At 42.3% G+C, this 20,330-nt stretch overlaps 1 protein-coding gene across 1 annotated transcript in view; it reads right to left on the bottom strand.

The window, feature by feature from the left end:
* Positions 1 to 4,725: 4,725 nt before the first annotated feature.
* Positions 4,726 to 20,330, bottom strand: part of Snx19 (sorting nexin 19) — a 53,074-nt gene continuing 37,469 nt past the window's right edge. Inside the window, exons 9-11 of the mRNA XM_004862646.4 lie at positions 7,042 to 7,226; positions 6,151 to 6,238; positions 4,726 to 5,141 (exon numbers count right to left, since the gene is read on the bottom strand). Coding sequence (XP_004862703.1) covers positions 5,009 to 5,141; positions 6,151 to 6,238; positions 7,042 to 7,226 — 406 coding nt within the window. The 3' untranslated portion in view covers positions 4,726 to 5,008. The remainder of the gene's footprint in view (positions 5,142 to 6,150; positions 6,239 to 7,041; positions 7,227 to 20,330) is intronic.

The raw sequence follows: 20,330 nt of genomic DNA, 5'->3' as shown, positions 1-20,330 counted from the left end.
GTGATGTGGAACATAAGGGGAACTGAAAAGCCACAATGTGGATGATTTATATATAAACTACAGGGTTTCTTAACCACTAATAATGTTTTAATACTAAAATTAGTTTGCATTTCCTAAACAGACACTGACTGGTGACAAGGCATCTCTTTGGGTTAGAAAGAGATAATGTCACTTCAGGAAATGTTTTCTGTTTGTATTTTGGTAGTGTTTCTTTGGTTTTCCTTTGATTCTTCCCTCCAGCTGTCCAACATCCCACTAACTGCTGTGACTTCACAGATGTGCTTGCAGGTAATGGCTCAAGGAAAGCCTGTGGAGAAATCTGTGTCGTACTAGTGAATACACTGCAAAGCTGAGAGGAGTCCTCTGCAACCTGTTCCATGCTTGTTCCTGTCTCCAGGAAAATGGACTTTGAGACCAGCGGTGGGTGGTAAGTGAGAGGGAGGTGGCAAGCAGCCTCAGGGAGTCTAACAGCTCAGCTATCTGCCAAGGGCACTGTCGATGCCCACGTTTTGTCCATGACGTCCGATTCCATCGCTGCTGTCAGATTACAGCTGGAGGAAGGTTCTGATGAGTTTCTTGCTTAACACTTAACATTCTTCTGGGGTCACATTTCTTTTTAAAGCAGCCAGTGTCGTCTCTGAGGTAAGGATCAGGATGTGGAAATCACAGCTGGGAAGGTTTCCCTCCCTGGCTCTCTCCTAATGATCCCACTCATCTGTAGCAGCATCTCTCTGCACACAGGAGCAGTGATGGGCTGCCTGAACTCACCCTGCCATGCTTCATTCTCTCATCCAGTGCCAGTGTGAGTAGCAACTGCCTTGTGATTCCTGGCATTTCCAGTGAAAACAGAGGTGCCAAGCTTTCCCAGCTGGGCCTTCAACACAAAAGCATCATGGTTTCCCCTCCGCCCAGTTATCACACCTTCCTTGGTTCCATCCCTTTCCCATCCAGGAGTGTTGGCCGACAAACCTGTGTTCATCCTGAGAAAACACATCCTTCTCTGAAAAAAAAGGCTGAACAGCAGCTGATGAGGGTGCTGTGGGAACTGCTTTGCTGGAGTGGCTTGGCCCAAAGGGGTCCTGAAGGCAGGCATCTCCACTGCTTCCTCCAACACAGAGGCATGGCATAGCCAGGCCATCTGAATTCCCACAGTAAAGATATTCCTTTTTTAACCACCTTACCTGTGTAACAACTGTTCAGGACTTAGGACCGGGGGTGCTGTTTGGACTTATGACCTGCCACTCGAACTTATGACCCATCTTTATTTTTGTTTTGTTTTGCTTTTGGGGGGTACAGTACTGTACATCTTGTTTATAGAGCCTCAATCTTGTTTTTGTACGGTATACCTTGTTTACACAATAGTGTAATTTTCTGATTGTATTGTAGTTTTACATATAGTTATACATTATAGTACTGCATGTTAAGAGTTAAGCAAATAAAGGCAAAGTCAACAAGTTGGAGCTTTCTTTGACTATCTTTGTTCTGAATAATCTAACAGACATACTATACACAATTTCTCATTTATTGACCAATTCATTTAATTACCTAGTTGCAGGAACGTTAACGTTTAATGGCTGTTAAATGAGGAATGTTTATACAGAACTTGAACTTTTACTAGGCCTTGTCCCAGACTCCTGAATCCAAACTTGTATTTTTATAAGACCCTAAGTGAATTTCAAGCGCATTACAGCTCAGTAGCACTAATTCACTCAACTAGACCTACAACTCACTGCTAAGTCTGGTCAGTTGGCCTATTTTTCTAAATCAAGTTTTACTAGGACAGTCACATTTGTGTATGGCTTGGTGATGAGTGTTTTCACACTACAATGGAACAGCTGAGTAGCGACAACAGAGATTGTAGCCACAAAGCCTGAAATGGTTCTCTCTGGCTCTTTATAGAAAAAGTTTTGGAGTTCCAAGACTACACTGTAGACTCTAAGAGTGAGAACCTTATCTTATTCTGCTTAATGAGTTAAAAAAGGTGATTAGTATAGTAGCTCTGTATGTAGGCTTTGCAGCAGATGAGATTTGTATCTAAGCTCTACTATTTCCTCTAAAATAACTTAAGCCACAACCTCTCTGCGCCTCATCCCCATCTATAAAATGGGAATAGGCAACAGCAAGCAAGATGTTAGAGCGACCCAAAGGTCTGTCGGTGGGTAAATGATGAACAAAGTGTGTCACATCCATACAGTCTGGATGACCCTGGAGGAAAATATGCTAAGTGAAATAAGCTAGTTGCAGAAGAACAAATACTGCATGGTCTCACTTATAGGCAGTTATATAAATTCACTGAAGCAGAAAACAGAATGGTGATTCTCAATCTAACACCACCATCCAGTGAGAGCAGGAAGGGGAAATAGGAAATTGCTATTCAAGGGGCATAAACTTCAGTTATACAAGATGAAAAATCTCTAGAGATCTGATGTACAACTGTGCTATGTGTAGTTAGCAACCATGTACTATACTCTGCAGTCTAAGATGGTAGATCTCACTTTATGTGTTTCTTTACAATGACTTGGACATTTCAAAATGGGAAGTTGGGGTAGCTTGTATTCATTTAAAAATGTTCATTTTAAATTGAACACAATCTGAGCATCTACATGATCCTCTGCTCAGATTCAAGAGTATATTTTTCTTTTGGATTTTGTAAAACCTCATCTAAAAACATGAAAATAAAAATGTGGGCTATCTGTGATGATTAAGTACAGCTTTCTTGAGCTCAAATAAGCAAGAGCAAGGATCACGTTTACAATCTGACAGAAAAGAACACAGTATCCCTCTCTTCTTTTTATTAATAGAGGTGTTATTTAGAAGAGAGAAAATGCTTTCATCTCATTTCAAATATTAAAATTCTGACAAGTGAATAAAACTTAGTCACAAATAGATGAAAAAAAGACTTCTGGGTTAATGCTTCATTCCCGTGGGAGCTTCTTTTCCTGACACCTGTGGCTCTCTACCAAACACTGCTCTCTCCTTGTCTGGACCTGCCACCCACATGTGTAGGTTGCTGATTATATCCTTGGTGAGATCCATTCCTTCCCTCCTGGGTAGAAGGAGGGTCTGAGGACAGCTTGTCTTTTTGGGACAAGCAGAAGAGGTGGGGTCTCTTACATAACATGAAATATGAGGAAGTTCTTTGGGCTGGAAATGTCAAGAGATTCCTTAGTATTCACTGCCGAAGGGAATGCAGTGTGTCAGCTTAATGACCTACTGAATTTGTGTCACAGTTGAGCCAGAATTGGTAGCACACTGAAGCAACACGGGAGGCTTGCTACACATGAGGGGCAAGTGTGGGGACAGAGGGCAGCAGAAACTGGGCTGCCTGTCCTCTCCATCCAGAACAGAATGGCCTGCACTGAGGCAGATGTAGGGTGCTCAGCCCTGAATGCATCACTCCAGGTGCAGACGCTGAGCCACCTCTGCCTGTCAAAGTCTAGGCTGGGAGATGTTTTGAGAACATCAGAGCCATTTTGTCATGGTCACAATGAACTTTTAAGGCCAAAGGGGTCATGAGACCTTACCTCACTCATCCCCTTGCTTTGGCAAGAACAATATAGCTAAGCCTCCAGTCACTCCAGGATATGACTGATGGTTAAGGGTTTGGGGTGTGGGAGGGAAAGTAACACAATTTTACAATTTTTTTTTCTACAAACGATTTTAATTGTGTGCTTATCACCTACTTGAGTCTAAAAGAACTCTAAACTGGTCCTTGATGGCCCACCCCATTCTCACCAGAGTAACTCCAGGAACCTTCTCCAGGTGGGAGGAGCTTATGGTTCCTGAAAGCAGGGCTGAGGGGACAGTGATGTATGTCCCAGTGGTACCCCAAAAACCTCTCCTGCCAGTCACTCACATGCATTTAGTGGGCAGCACTTCCCTGGGACTCTGTCTGCCTCCTTTTCTATCATATCAGCAGTTCCTCTGAACTGTTCCATCTTTCTAGGGAACAATACAATGCACAGAGCACCTTTACCTCCATGCTGTGTTAAGACTAGATCCTTAAGGACCAGGAAGCAAAGGCTGTTCTCTGTACATCTGCTATTACTATCTGTTCAGAATAAAAGTTTCCTGCCAAAGATTTGTGAAGGAGGCCCCTTATCCCCCAGCTTTCTATTCTCTGGCCTTTCTCATCCATGTAGCCAGAGCTTTCCTTTCTCTTTGGAAACACTGAGGCTGAATACATAATGCCATGTGATTTTGCTGAAGACAGAGGGAAAGTCAGAAATCCAAATGCTCAAGGGCTCTTGAGCAGGGGGCTGGGAGGAAAGCTCATAAAATCTGTGGTGCAACTCCCTTTCAGGAAAGGGTGTGCAGGGCAGGGCGGATTTACCAGAAGCTCTGGCAGTTTGCTTTGAAGCCTTCTGGACAGGAAAAGGGTAGCCTCCCAGGAAAGCTGCCTTCATGACATCTCCATATGGCTGCTAGGCTGAAAAACAGCCAATAAGCGAGATGTCCCTTGAGAAATATTTTTCTTCCATCTTCTTTTAGAATTGTGAGAAAACTGGGTAGGATTTGGGGTACTTTCAAGAGTGGCCCTGAGTGACTTTTCAGTTCAGGTAGAACAAAGCTCAAAAGATTATTTTCTCCTCCAAGGAAACCTGGCTTTAGTTTTTTCCTCCCTGTTCTATCCAGAGCTTGTGTGTTGGTGAATTAGGCACACATATGCACAGGGCCAGGCTTGTGGCAAACAATCTTAGGGAGCAAGGCAAAAAGAGAAGGAAAGGAGCTCAATCCTTTATTTCATAGCTTCCTCCTTCAAAGCAAACAGGATCTACCTATTAGCAACAACCCACAAAAAGCTACAGAAATGGCTATACATACAATTGATATATATATAGATCCCCTTGTCACCTGCAACAACTGGAGTACGACCAGGAGAAGTGAGCCACTGAAGTGCAGGCCTTCTGAGCCACACCCCAGTCCCCAGGGCATAGGTGTTCTGACAGGACACGGGGGCTGAGTAAGTTCCCTTGCCTGACCTTGGGAGAAGGCGTGAGTAGCCCCACTAAGAGGGGAGACCCGTCCTCTTGGGGCTGTGTGGGGCATCTGAGGAGGTGGTGGTTGAGGCAGAGTCTTCAGCAGAGGCACAGAGACCCAGGAACTCCAGGATGATGTCACCAAGGCAGAAAATCAAATGTCTGAAACAAACAGATGCACAACTTAGAGAAGGGCTGGCTCAGTCACAAACAGGATCCTGTGTATCCTTCTCTCTCCCCCAACCAATATTGATGATAAACTGAACAGCAACACTTTGATGAACAAACTGCCATGAAATCAATGCAAAACTGCTAAAGGGAAGAATAATACTTGAAACTATATTTTTACAAATTTCGACTTCTTTTTACATAGTTAAGTTAGCACATCTGCACTACCCTGAAGAACTACGAAGGAAGATCCCCATGATGTTAGTCACTGACCACCGGTTTCCACAATTAATCACAGTAGGTCTACAGGTTCACTTACAGGAAGTGAGGCAAAGCCAGGATCTTTGAGGAGTAGGAGTCAGAGATACACTCCACTTTGGGGTAGGACTTGAGAGAGGGGTGCAGGAGTACCTGAGACTTTCCAAAAGCACTTCAACCTAAGGGATGGAGCCCACCTCTTCTGAATTATTCTTGCAGTTTTCATCCATCCTTTCTGGTCCCTTTATTAGGGTCCAACCTTACTATCTTCTCTGTTTCATAGTAAGCAAAGACAACTCCTGATCCCAGCACTAGTCACAGCTTTGCTGTGAGGCCAAGAACTTCTGCTGGCAAATCACTGTATGGGAAGTACAGGCCAGGATGTGTTCTTGCAGCGTTAACACAGGCTGGCTGGTGTTCGAAAGAAAGAACTGTTAGGCACACTGAATGAGCCTAAAGGGATTTTCAATAGCTCGTGTGAGGCCCTGCACTGAGTTGCCCAGACATAAATGGTGGCTGGCCCAGCAGTAGCTACCTACCCAAAATCACCAGCTCTGAAGCCTGAACAGTGGAGTTTACTTAGTGTGTGTGGGAGCCAGACATTAGCTGCTGTGGTCAAGGGTCCAGAACAAGGCAGGTCAAGCCTACTATCCTGTTCCTCTGAATATAGGTTTCCACGCAGAAACCCCAAATACCTCAGATGGCTTCTCTGCAGATGGTGTAGAGTACATGCATTTTAGCCTACCTGTTGATGAGGGGTTGCTGTAGGGACTCCAAAACAAGCCTCCAGCTCAGCTGGCATTTGTTCACTCCTAGGATTTCTACTAAAAAATCTGATGAGGGAAAAATATAGGATTTTTGTGTTACTACTGAAGTCTTACAGAAGGAGTATACAGTATATGCCATCTTATACAGGTTGGGCATTGCTGGCACATCTCCAAACCACATAGCCAAACTAAAATCTCACACTACAGAGAAAAGCCAAAAGAAATATGTTTCTTAAGTTAGGTACCTAAATAAATGGGGTCGCAAGCAATAATTTTGTAACCTGCTGCAAAAGTGCAGGTACTACTTCTGAGGTGACAATTTAGGCTGGAGCAGAGAGGATTAGTAAGGGTAAATGATACTCATGGTCCAGCACTGAGTTTACTACTGTTCCCTGGCTACTACTGCCTTCCCCGCTTTCTAAAACAACACAAAGGAAGAAATAGTTTCCAGTTATGTCTCTAACTCATCAAGTCTGAGTTTATGCAGGATGTGTCATGTTTTTCCCTGGTCCCTGAACACCATGAGCTATCCAAGAACTCGGAGCCTTCAGCTGTTAAGAATGGCTCTGAGACCTGCACCTGCAGGCACTGCTTCCTCAGATCTGCTTTCGAGTTTTTACCCCAAATATCTGCAGGATTCTGCCCTGGTATTGAGGTAGGGTACAGCCGAAGTGATTCACTCCATTCCCTTGCCATCCCCTGAGTGAGGAATGAAAGAAGTCCTGCCTCGACCATTTTCCTATCAGTCTAGTTTTTGAGCCTAGTTATATTCTAGGCCCTTTTGAAAAAGGGGAATGGTGTAGGATAATAGTGGCACAATGGGAGAGGAGGAAAGAGCTATAAGTATATTCAGTCTCATTGGTCATTACCTGGCAGGATTCCCATAAGGCTCTGCAAAGCCTGTTTCTCAGTAGCCACCTTCTGGTCCTGAGTCCTCACAGGTCGTGGAAGCTTAGGCAAGACTCCACCGGGCCAGATGGACTCTTGAAGAAGCTGGAGGTACTGCACCCAGTGCTGTGGACATGTTAGATTAGCCACCTGCACCTCTAGCCACCTGTGGTGGAAGAGAGAAGGAAGCTCAGATAAACTAGAAGGCAATGGCACAGTGAGGCAATGGGCCGCATGACTGTGTCCCCATAGGTTCACAGGTTGAAATCTGAACACTCAAGGTGGCAGTATCACGAGGTGCAGACTCCCGAGAGGTGATTAGGTCATGGGAGCAGAGCCCTGGAGAAAGCAACTTAGTGTCCCTATGAAAGAGATCCAAAACAGATCCCCCACCCATTCTACCATGTGCGGACACAGGGAGAGGAAGACACTCTATGAACAAGGAAATGGGCCCTCACCAGACAGTGAATCTGTCAGAGCTTGGATCTTGGACTTTGCAACCTTCAAACTGCAATTTTATTTTTGTTGTTTATCGGCCACCAGTTTATGGTATTTTCTTATAGAAGGCCTACCCTACTGGGCTAAGCATGAATCATGTGAGCAATCAGAATGAGGCAAATCAAAGTCAGCACTAACAGTCACAATGAAAACCAAGCCAATTCAATAGCTGAGATCACAGAATTTGAAGATGAGCAACAATAATAACAGTGTTATTTACTGAGTGTTCACAATGAGCCATGTATTGCAGTCAGGTTTTTCAGAACAGGGTGTTAAGGTGTTAAGGTGTTAAGGAGGGCTGCACCTAATATTTGTAGCTCTCTACCAGTGGGAACATTTTAACTGCCTTACTGTCCTGCACCACAGCCTTCAGAGTAAGAGCTTGGTGATTTTTGCACAAGAAGCCCCTAACCCTCTCTTGTTGCTCTGGCATACACAGGCCTCCTCATAACCTTTGCAGTTCTATAACCTGGAAGAGGCCCTCTTTTTTGCTGGTGAGGCCCTCTTTTCTCTCCTGAAATTGAAGTCTTGCTTTAACCTCCCCTCCTCCACAAAACCCTTGTAGACTAGCCTAGCCAGAAGTACTCTCCTGCCTAGACCTCCTTCGGCACTTAGCATTGTAGCATAGGTTTGAAACTAGTATTTTACTTTGGAATACGAATGCATAGAGCTTTCAACTGAATTATAAGTGCCTTAAGAGTTCTACATCATGATTCTCTTAAAAATGTACCAAAGTGTGTTAGTGCTCAAGAAATATTTGCTGACTGCTCACAACTGTTTTCATTATAATAACTGCTTCCCTTTTGTTTCGCCATCAAACATTAGTCAGTAACTCTGACAGGCAGATATATCAAATCTGGAAGGTGTTTCAGCATTACTCTCTTTTTGTCTCAGCATTTTTCCAGACTGGCATGGTCACTAGCTGAGGTGACTGTCGAGGTCTCCTTTACATGCCCTGCATTTGAGACTGCCATGCCTACTCCAGTCATGAATGGACCCTCAACTGCTTCTACTCATGTCCAGAAGACCGTTTGGGACCACAACACGTGGCTGCTCATGCCAATGCTCCTATACCCAAATTACTTGTCACCCATCCAAGAGCAGAGGGAGCTGCCAAGGCAAACTTTATTTAACCACCACTATGCCAGACAGTCTGCATTCCACTCAAGCTGGGCATTCCAGTTCTGGGGGCTACAATCCCCCAAGCCCAGGGCTCACAAATGATTCTAAGAATAGCAAATCTGAAAGGTAATAGCAGGGAAGGAATGGCAGACCTTGATGGAGATCAAGTGCGGCACAAAGCTCCTCTTACCCAGAATAGCCCTCACGATCGTGTCTGTTATTATTAGGGCCACGTCTCCTTTTCACAGGGCTTTTCATTCAGCGAGGCTAAGCCACCTGATGAGAGGGGATCCAGTGGCACAAATTCCTGTTCCTGTTTATAGAAGAGGGTCACCAAAGGGAGGTGGCTGCGATGACCTGATCAGGTTCTCTGCGGAGATCAAGTGACCCACGGGCTCCCTTCCTCACCTCAAGCCACGGACAAGCCTGTGTTTTTGCTAAGCTGAACAATTCGTATGAGGCTGTCACCTAAGAGACTTGAGGGGGAGTGGTAAAGTCTTGCAAACTTAAATCTTCAAAGACCCCGAAGAATCTTAGAGCTAGACACACTCAGTCAGAGGTAGTTCTAGCCCAGCTTCTCACTCTACAATGTAGATAATAAGCCACTTTGCCCTTATTTCTGTCCTCTGGAGTCAAGAATGCCAGTGACTGAAACTCCTCCTCAAGGCTATCAGCATGCACACAATTCTTCCTAGACTCAGCATTATACGACAGCCCATCTAGGTACCTCAGTCATCTGGGTATGTCTGATAAGACAGAAGTTGATTTCTTTGGCATTATCATTAACCCATCCAATGGGGACAGACATGACCTTACACTGTATTATGGCAAGAATGCCCTCTGCTCTCTTCCAAGGCAAGTTAGCATCTCATATACATATGCTGGATGCCAAAGAAATTTGACAAAATATGAATGTATACAAGTCTGTAAGACTACAACTTATCGAATTCTAAGTGGGAACCCTGGGAGGAAGAACCAGAGTCTGCAAAAGCAAAATTAAACACTTGCTGATTAGAATAATTCAGTGAGTGAAGTAAGTTTGTGGAAGTTCATTAGGAGAGCTGATTGACAGGACCAAAACCTACAAATAACATATCAACTGCGAGGGGCTGGGGATTTAGCTCAGTGGTTTCGCCGCCTGCTGCGCAAGCGCAATGACCGGAGTTCAATCCCTGGTACCAAAAAAAAAAAAAACGTATCAACTGCGAATGCAACAAAGGCACCTGAGGCCCCACAGCTGGTCCACAGAAGGCCCTGGCAGTCAGACCTAGGAATGCATGAAACACGATGTGTATAAACTGAAAGAAAGAAAATAAGCTTTGGGCCTACAAAGAGGACCGACATTAGAGTGTGGCTTCCACTCACACAAGCTGAAGTGTCACCTTTCCTTGTTATTTTCCACACCCTACAGGCTACATGCTTGCACCCCATGACACCTGAGCCTTTGCTCTTTCCAGAATTCTCCTCTTGTCCAGGTTCTTCCCACACATTCCTGTCAGAAAAAGAAGGCTATTCTCCTGACATTTCGCTTCGGCCTACCTCACTTCCCAACCCTAGGCAGCCTGTGCAGAAGTCTCAGTGCAACACAGCTCTCGTGCACAGAACTTCTGAGAGTTCATCACAAATGTCATGAAAAAACCCAGACCAAGAAAACCATCACAAGCCCCTGCCCCAAAGGCCCTGCTCCTCGTGTAGTACAGCTGTTAAAATTTGTTAGTGGTCACCCAGTTGCTAAGACACACTTTATCATTACACACAATGGCAGTTTTAGCTGTAAATGGCCAGATTTGGGGATCTGATATAATTTGCCTTGCCTGACTCTTAGATAGAACCAAACATCAATGGGCTCTAGGTAACAGAGAAAAGGGTGAGGATTTCTTCATCCAAGGTGCTCTTCTCTCCTCTCCTTCCCTGCCTTCCCTTCCTTTACTGTTCTTCCCTAAAGTGAAACTCTATCTATACCACCACCACCATTTCTTTACTTAACAACTCCCTTCATTCTGCCCTATTTATTCAGAGACTGAGTGAGAACAGGGAGGGCAAAAAGCTTAGGTGCAGGAGAATTAAAAGAGACATTGACCCTTTGACCCTCCCTGTTAGCTCCCATCCTCTCTGATCCACATGTTGCCTTTCTGTTCTTAACATAGGAGTGAGAAGATTAGAAGCCATCTGTGTCCTTACAGCTCTTTGAAAGCAAAAGAGATGGAACTGATAATCAGAGGAGCTTTTGCAGCATCAGTTTCTGTTATATTTTTCAAATTGTGAGCTGTATATTACTAAAATTCACATAATCTGTTTTACTGTTTGTGGCATTATTTTAAGTGGTAATCAGTTGGTACCATTTACTCTTTGGCTAAGAAAAATCTAAAGTTTCAAGGAGGACACACACACACACGATGTCCTACTACTTACTATAAATTGCTTATAATAAACCATTAACTAAGTACAAATGCTATTGTTTATGTAATACAAAACGCATGAGGTAAATATGCTAAAATAAATATGGTAGAGAATAGCCTCAAATAACATTGGTTTTATTTTCCATTACTATTTCAGTTCTGATATTTGATTTAGGGATCCTCGCTCCTACCATCCTACCTGTATTCCCCCCAAAAGAAAGAAAAAAGCCATAGCAGGTCTATTCTGTCAAGCCATCTCTGAATGATTCAGAGCACATAAGAGCCATATGAGGGGGCCCAGAAATAGTCAACAACATGACAAGAAATTAACACTTAGACATTTAGGAGCTTCTTATATGCCAGGCATGGGAGGAAGGAGGAGATGGAGATAAGGGCTTGCCATGACACTGTGAGAGCTTTACTCCACGATCAAGGGACCTGGTCTGAAATAGTTACAGATAGAGGAATGGAGCAGCGGCTAAAAAGGAGACAGTTTAATACTAGAGCTTAAGATGGCACTTCAAGGTTAGCAGAAGGTCATTTCCCATCAAAACAAAAGAATCAAATCTCATGAGTAAGGGGAGAAGACTCAGAGACCATGTCTAATCCACTTAGCTAAACTGCTTTCACTTCTCTTCTAAGAGAGCTCTTATGGCTATATGTGTGGAAGGGTCCTGAATCAACATGGCTTCATGGGAAGAGTCATAGAGAAGGATCCTAAAATCCTAAGACAGAAAATATTCCTAAGAGCAATCACAATATCCTAACACAAATGCCCTGTGTAATCTTTCAAAATAACATTCCTTACAGCCTACTTGTCCACTGGATTGTCCACAAGAGATAACCCCTAGTGATTATGCTTCCACTTCATCCTAAGGTAATATATACAGTTCAAAGAAAAAGAAAAGGTGGTCAGGGGGAGCTGATCTTTAACAGCCCCTTATGTTGAGAGACAGCTTCTGTCATTGAAAATAAGACCTCCATTCAGAGTGTTGGCTCTTTCTACCATCCTTGAGCAGGGTTTTCAATCTTGGGACTGCTGAAGCTTTGGGCTGCTAACTCTGCTATGCAGGGCTGTTCTGTGCTGTGTAAATGTTCAGCACATTACTTCTTCCTCAGCCCCCAGTAGACATTAGTTGTGACAATCAAAAATATCTCTAGTCATCGCCACATGTCCCTTGAGGATGAATGGCTCCAGCTGAGAATCACTGCCTTAGACCTAGGGTCTTTTGGATCTTGGGTGTCAGGCTGTTCTCGTAGCCATTTAAAAACTGGATGGTCACAGCACAGTATTTTTCAAATTGTGGACTGTATGTCATTACAATTCACGTAATCTGTTTTATTGTTTGTTACATTATTTTAGGAAATCTAAATGGAAATGGAAAATATAAAAGTACAATACCTGTTTTGGGATATTTTTGTCACATGTATGTATACAACACATAGGTGTGTATTATGTGTGCATTTCTATAGGCTGCAATGTAAAATTTATTTCTCATTGTGGATTAAAGTTTTTTAAAAAGTTTGAAAAACAGATACAGCATAAAGGATTAGGAATTCTGAGAGGAGGGGAGTACAAGTCACATTTTTAGCTTCATGTAAACACTGCCCACTCCCACCCCTGACCCAAGCAGCCTGAAAAATATTCATATTGGCACAAGCTATGAGTGCTTATCTAGTAGCCCTGATCTACAGAGTGGAAAGGAAAGCAGGTCTTGGGGCACAGCGTAGATTCAAGGCATTTCCCATCAAACAAGTTGTTGTTGCCAATTTCACATGTGATAAAAGTTAATGCTCCTCTTGTCTGATTCCTTTTCCAGGCATGGTCTTCTCAGCGTGGCCTCTTCTTGTGTTCACAGACAGCTCTCCCTGTCAGCAGCTCTAGGCCTCTTGGTCCCATTAACAGGCCACCCCGAGTTACTCAGCTGTGTCTGAGAAAGTCAGCACTGCTGCCCTCTGACTGTATATTTACGTTACCATCTTTCTTGCCCGGGGTAAGAGAAGAATCAGGAGGAAGTGAACTCTCATGGTAAGAAACCCCAGCTTCTTTCTCCCAGTGACTACTGTGAAACTGAAAGTGGCTCAAAGTGTGTATAATTTCTTCTTTGACATTTGCTTTCATCTTTCAAATCATGGATCCATGGCTCTGACACACACCTGCCAAAAATAGACTTTATACACACCACAATTTAAGCATCTGCATTTCATACGTTCATATCTAGGAAGTTTCTGGTTGATTAGCAATGTGGAAGTCACAGATGTATAATTACTATGAATTAAAAATTGAAGGATTCTTAAACAAGGAAAGAACTTCAAGAACTCATCTGTCGAATCTCAGAGGTTGTCTTTTCCAACTTCATGAATTCCACACATGAAAACACTTAGAACCACTAGGGAGGATTTCACAGTAAGAGGGAACATACACCTTGAGAATGAGAAGGAAACCTAGAGTTGTCTGTCTAACCTCCTCCCAAAGCAGAAATCCACTCTGTGATACCAAGGCACAGACAAGGGCTCTGGTCTCTGAGGGCAGAAACTTGGGCTTTTACCTTAGTTCTGTCGCCCATTAGCAGGACATTGTTTAGTTCCTGAAAAGGATAATTGTAGCTCATCAGAAATACTTCTTAAATATTGGCAATGCAAATCTGCCACTTCGTGAATTAAAGTCAATTGTCCTAGTTCTATGTATGGGTTGTAGAAGTGACATAAAGGGGAAATAACAGCTGAATTTAAAAATGCAAAGCACTGTCTTTTGGGAAAGATTTGAACTAGTATCTGTGAACTCCATAGGGTAGAACTAGAATCAACAGATACTTGCTCAAATCTTTTCCAAAACAGCACTTGGCATTTCTTTTCTTTTCTTTATTTTTTATTTAAATTCTTTTATTGGTACATTGTAGGTATACAACACAATTACATTTCTCACTGGGAACTGTACCTTTACATAATGCATCTTGGTTCTTATTTTTTCCCCATTCCTAGCCCTCCCTTCACGCCCTCCACCCTTCCCTATTTACAAAGACTTTGTTTCCATTTTTTCCATTTCTCATCATTTTTCCTTTCTCTTCTTTCCTTTCCCCTGCCCCTCCCACTACCCCTATCCCTTTGGACCTTTTCTTCCTATTTTACATTATCGATTATTCATTCTAATCATTGGTACATTTTAGGTATACAATATAATGACAAGGCCAGGGGTTTCGCCGCCTGCTGTGCAAGCACAAGGACCCGAGTTCGATCCACGGTACCAAAAAAAAAAAAATTTATATATATATATATATATATGTATATATAAAATGACATTCATCATTGGAAATTTGTACCTTTACATAGTCTCTCTTGGTTCTTATTTTTCACCCTTGCCCAGCCCTCCCTTCAACTCCTCCCGTCCTCCCTATTTACAAAGATTTTATTCCTATTTTTCCATTTTCTCATATTAATCCCATTCCCTTCTATCCTTTCCCCTAGCCCTCCCACTTCCTTCCCCTTTGCCCCTTTTCTTCCTATTTCACATTACCTATTATACATTTAGTCCTTATTTACACTTTCAATTTCTCAAACCAGAGAAACTATTCGGTATTTATACATGTGTGTCCTATTTATCTCACTTAAGAGTATTGCCTCAATGTGCATCCACTTAGCTATAAATGTCTCTAATTTCTCATTTTTTATGGCTGAGTTTTATGTTTTATGGCTCCATTTTATAAAAAAAAAAACACATTTTCTTGATCCAGTCTCCAGTTGATGGGCATTTGGGTTGTTTCCAAGATTTAGCTATTACAAACTGTGCTGCTATGAACATGGGTGCACATATATCACTGTGGTATGATCCTTTTAATTCTTTGGGGAAGATCCCCAGCAGTGGAATAGTGGGGTCAAATGGGACTTCCAGTCCTAGTTCTTTGAGGTATCTCCATACTGATTTCCACAGTGCTTGCACCAATCTACACTCCCACCAGCAGTGGAGCAGGGTTCCTCTTTCCCCACAGTCCCACCAACATTTGATATTGGTTGATTTCATGATAGCAGCCATTCTTTCTGGAGTGAAGTGGAATCTCAGCATTGTTTTCATTTGCATCTCTCGAATGACCAGTGATGTTGAACATTTTTTCATGTATTTATTTGCTATTTCTACTTCTTTGTCTGAGAAATGTCTGTTCATTTCAGATGCCCATTTTCAGATTGGGTCTTTAAATTTGGGAGGTCTGATCTTTTTAAGCTCTTTACAGATTTGAGATAGTAGACATTTGCCTGAGGAAGAGCAGGTGAAGACTTTTTCCCACATTGTGGGTTGTCTCTTCACACTGCTGGTGGTTTCTCTTGCTGTGCAGTAGCCTTTTAATAAGAAGAGATCCCACTTGTTGATTGTTTGTGCTAGTTCACGGGCAACTGAGGTTTTGTTCATAAAATCTTTTCCTACACTGATGTCTTCAAGGGTTCTACCTAAGCTCTGTTCCAACTGGTTCAGAGTTTCTATTTTAATATTTAGATCTCTAATCCATTTTGATTTTAGTTTAGTGCATGGTGAGAGATATAGGTCTAGTTTTAATCTTTGGCAAGTTGAAACCCAATTTTTCCAGCACCATTTATTAAAGAGGCTATATTTCCTCCAGTGAAGGTGTTTGGCTCCTTTATCGAAGATGAGATGGCTGAGTATGTCTGGTGTTGTTTCTGCATCTTCTAATCTGTTCCACTGGTCCTCAGGTCTGTTTCTTTGCCAGTACCATGCTGTTTTTATCACAGTAGTTTTATAGTATATTTGCAAATTGGGGATTGTGATACCCCCTGCCATGTCTCTGTTACCTAGAATTGCTTTTGCTATTCTGGGTCTCTTCTTGTTCCAAATGAATTTTTGGATTGTTTTCTCAAGGTCCGTGAAGTATGCTGCTGGGATCTCAATTCGAATTGCATTAAATCTATATAGCAGTTTTGGAAGTATGGCCATTTTCACTATATTAATCCTTCCTACCCAGGAGCAGGGGATGTCTGTCTATTTTCTGATATCATCTTCAATCTCTCTTTTCAGAGTGCCAGAGTTTTCAAAGAGGTCTTTGATTTCTTTCATTAGGTTGATTCCTAGGTATTTCAGTTTTTTGGATGCTATTGTGAAAGGAATTATTTGCCCTATTTCTCTGTCAGTCTGTTATTTGTGTAGAGGAAAGCTATTGATTTTTGTGTGTTGCCCTTGTAACCAGCTACTTGACTGAATTTGGTTATTAAGTCTAGAAGACTTTTGGTGGAGTTCTTGGGGTCTTCTATATAGAGTATCATGTCATCTGCAAATAAGGACAATTTGACTTCTTCATTAGCTATCTTTATTCCTTTTATTTCTTTCTCTTGTCTAATTGCCGTGGCTAATGTTTTCAGAACTATATTGAACAAGAGTGGTGATAGTGGACATCCTTGTCTTGTTCCTGATTTTAGTGTGAAGGATTTCAGTTTTTGACCATTTAGTATGATATTGGCTGTTGGTTTTTCATAGATGACTTCTATCAGTTTGAGGTAGAGACTATCTATTCCATTTTTTTTGTAGGGTTTTTATGATAAATACTTGTTGGATTTTGTCAAATGCTTTTTCTGCATCCATGGAGATAATTATATGGTTTTTGTCCTTGGCTCTATTGATAATAGTGTATTACATTGATTGATTTGTGTATATTGAACCATCCCTGCATCCCTGGGATGAATCCCACTTGATCAGGGTCTATGATCTTCTTGATGATCTTCTGCATTCTGTTTGCCAGTATCTTATTAAGGATTTTTGCATCTATGTTCATTAGTGAGATTGGCCTATAGTTCTCTTTTTCAGTTGGGTCTTTCTCTGCTTTGGGGATCAAGGTGATGCTTGCTTCCAGGAATGAATTTGGGAGTATTGCTTCCCTTTCAATTTCATTGAAGAGTTTAAACAGTAGTGGCAGCAGTTCCTCTCTAAATGTCTTGTAGAATTCAGCAGTGAAGCCATCAGGGCCCGGGTTTTTCTTAGTTGATAAGTTTTTAATGACATTTTCAATTTCATTGGTTGATATTGGGTTGTTTAGAATTTTTAGCTCTTCTTTGTTCAACTTTGGTAATATATATGTGTCTAGGAATCTGTCCATTTCTTCTGTGTTGTCCATCTTATTGGCGTATAGGTTCTGGAAGTAGGTATTGATGATCCTCTGGATTTCTGCTGGGTCTGTTGTCATTTCACCCTTTTCATTCCTAACTGCATGGATTTGGGCCTTTTCTTTCCTTTTTCTGACAAGGTTGGCTAAGGGTTTGTCAATTTTGTTGATTCTTTCGAAGAACCAACTCTTGGCTTCATTGAGTTTTGGTATCATTCTCTTAGTCTCCATTGCATTGATTTCTCCTCTGATCTTTATAATTTCCTCCCTTGTATGAGCTTTGGGGTTGTCCTGTTCTTCTTTTTCTAGAAGCTTGAGGTTCAGCATCAGGTTGTTTAATTGGTCTCATTCTGTTTTCCTAATATGCATATTCACTGCTATGAATTTCCCTCATAAGACTGCTTTCATTGTGTCCCATAGATTCCGATATGTTTTATTGTCATTGTCATTTAATTGAAGGAACTGTCTGATTTCTTCTTTAATTTCCTCTGTGACCCATTGGTTATTCAGAAGTGTGTTGTTCAATTTCCACATGTTTATGAAATTTTTTTAGTTTCTTTTGCTATATATCTCCAATTTCATCGCACTATGGTCTGATCATGTACAGGGGACAACTTCAATTCCTTTGCACTTCCTTAAACATGTTCTTTGTGTGAGTATGTGGTCTATTTTGGAGAATGACCCATGTGCAGCTGAGAAGAATGTGTATTCTTATTTTGTAGGGTGGAAGACTCTGTAAACATCTGTTAAGTTCATTGGTTCAAGAGTTTGATTGAGTTTTAGTATTTCATTACTTATTTTTAGTCTAGTTGATCTATCTATTTGTGACAGTGGGGTGTTGAGGTCCCCCACTACAATTGTATTAGTGCATATATGACTTTTCATGTCCGTTAGTATTTGTTTTATATAGTTGGGTGCACTAGTGTTTGGTGCATAGATATTTATGATTGTCTTCTCTTCCTCTTGGATTCTTCCCTTTACAAGGATGTAATGTCCTTCTTCATCTCTCTTAATCAGTGTTGGTTTGAAATCTACTTGATCTGCAAGGAGGATAGCTACTCCTGCTTTTGTTCGGGTTCCTGTCGCATGCAGTATTATTTTCCACCCTTTAACTTTCAGTCTCTGAGTTTCCTTTTGAATGGAGTGTGTTTCTTTATGCAGCATATTGCTGGATTTTGCTTCTTGACCCATTCTGCCAGTCTATTTCTTTTGATTGGTGAATTGAGACCATTAACATTGATGGTTATAACTGAAACGTATTGACTTGTCATTGCCATGACTTTTTCTTTTTGTTGGGTTCTCCCCCTTTCCATTTAATTTCTTGTCATGCCAGATGGGTTCATTCTGCTTTGCTTCCTGGGATTGTGATCCTCAATGTCTGTTCCTAGGATATTGTGTAAAATTCTTTGGAGTGCTGGTTTGGTATTCACAAAGTTCCTAAGGTGCTCTTTGTCATGAAAGTATCTTATTTCTCCATCCATTTTGAAAGATAGTTTTGCAGGGTACATCAATCTGGGTTGCAGGCTGTTTTCTTTTAGGGCTTGGAATATGTCACTCCAAGCTCTTCTTGCCTTGAGGGTTTGTGTTGAGAAGTCTGTTGTGATTCTGATGGGCTTTCCTTTGTATGTGATTTGTTTCTTTTCTCTGACTGCTTGTAGAACTTTATTCTTCTGTTGAGTTTCTGGAATCTTAACAATTATATGCCTATGTGTAGATTTTTTTTGTTCAAGGCTATTTGGAGTCCTATATGCCTCACTTATCTGTATGTCAAGCACTTTTCCCCTGCTTGCGAAGTTTTCTGCCATTATTTCTGTGAAGAGATCTTTTGTGTCATCTCCACTCTCTCCTGTTTCTTCATTGAGCCCAATCAGTCTTATGTTATTCTTCTTTGCATCATCTAGCACCTGCTGGATTGATTTCTCATGTTCCCTTATAATTTTGAAGCAATTTCTCTTTTCCTCGTCACTCATTGCAATCTTATCTTCTATATCTGAAATTCTGTCCTCACATTGGCTCATTCTGCTGTGTAGACTTTCAATGGAGTTTTTCATGTCCTGGTAATCTATTTGCATCTGTTTTATGGATTCCATTTGTTTCTTATGTTGGGATTCCATCATGTTCCTGAGATCCTCTCTAGATTTATCATGTCTTGCACTAGGGGCACAATTTCTCCTGTTATCTGAGAAATTATTTCTGATTTCATTTTTTCCAGATCCCCTTTTGTTGCCAGTTCAGTGGGTCCAGGTGGTTGAGTATCAGAGTGTTCCATCTCATTTCCCTTTGGGGTTGCTGTAGGTGATCTGGAAGTCTGGTTTTGAGACTTATTTACGTGTTTTCTCATTTTGACTGGGGCGGGGGCCAGTTAGTGCCTGCACAGATTACCTCCTCTGAGCTGGGAGAGGTGGGACAGGGGCCGGGAGCAGCGGTAGGGATGGTGGCCCAAAAGCCCTTTGCTGTGGGCTGGGAGCAGCGGGAGGGATGGTGGCTGGGAAACCCCTTCCTCTGGACCAGGAGCAGAGGAATGGTGGCTCAGAAGCCCCTACCTCTGGGACAGGAGCAGTGGGAGGGATGGTGGCCGGAAGCCCCTTCCTCTGGGCCAGGAGCAGTGGGACAGAAGGTGGCTCAAAAGCCCTTTCCTCTGGGCTGGGAGCAGCAGGAGGGATGGTGACTGGGAAGCCCCTTCCTCTGGACCAGGAGCAGTGGGACAGAGGCTCAGAAGCCCCTACCTCTGGGCCAGGAGCAGCGGGACTCAGTACCGTGGTCTGGTGGTCTGGTGTCCTCTGTGTCTTTGTAGTGTGGAACTGGGTGGCTGCCTGTCTGTAGCGGGGTGATTTGGTGTCTTCCATGCAACTCGGGACCTCGGTAGGGCGTGCACAGACCTGCCTGTCTGCAGCGGGCTGATTCGGCATCTTCCTCGCAACCCACTTTGCATTTCTTAATTCATCTATTATTTTCCCTTTATGTCTCTTCTACAGCCTATACATCCTCAATTCTACTAACCTCAAAACTGGGCACCTCGTAGATAACAAAAGTATAAAAGAGAGAATTAAAAGCATCATACGACAGTGATATATGCACACTTGTGTTTATAGTGACACAGTTTCTAATAGTTAAATCTTGGAAACAGCCCAAATGCCCATCAGCTGGTGA

The sequence above is a fragment of the Heterocephalus glaber genome, unplaced genomic scaffold, assembly GCF_053883595.1.
Source record: "Heterocephalus glaber isolate CG9 unplaced genomic scaffold, H.glaber_assembly_v1.0 deba00001446, whole genome shotgun sequence".
NCBI lineage: Eukaryota > Metazoa > Chordata > Mammalia > Rodentia > Bathyergidae > Heterocephalus > Heterocephalus glaber.
This window is presented reverse-complemented; position numbering and strand designations above follow the sequence as displayed.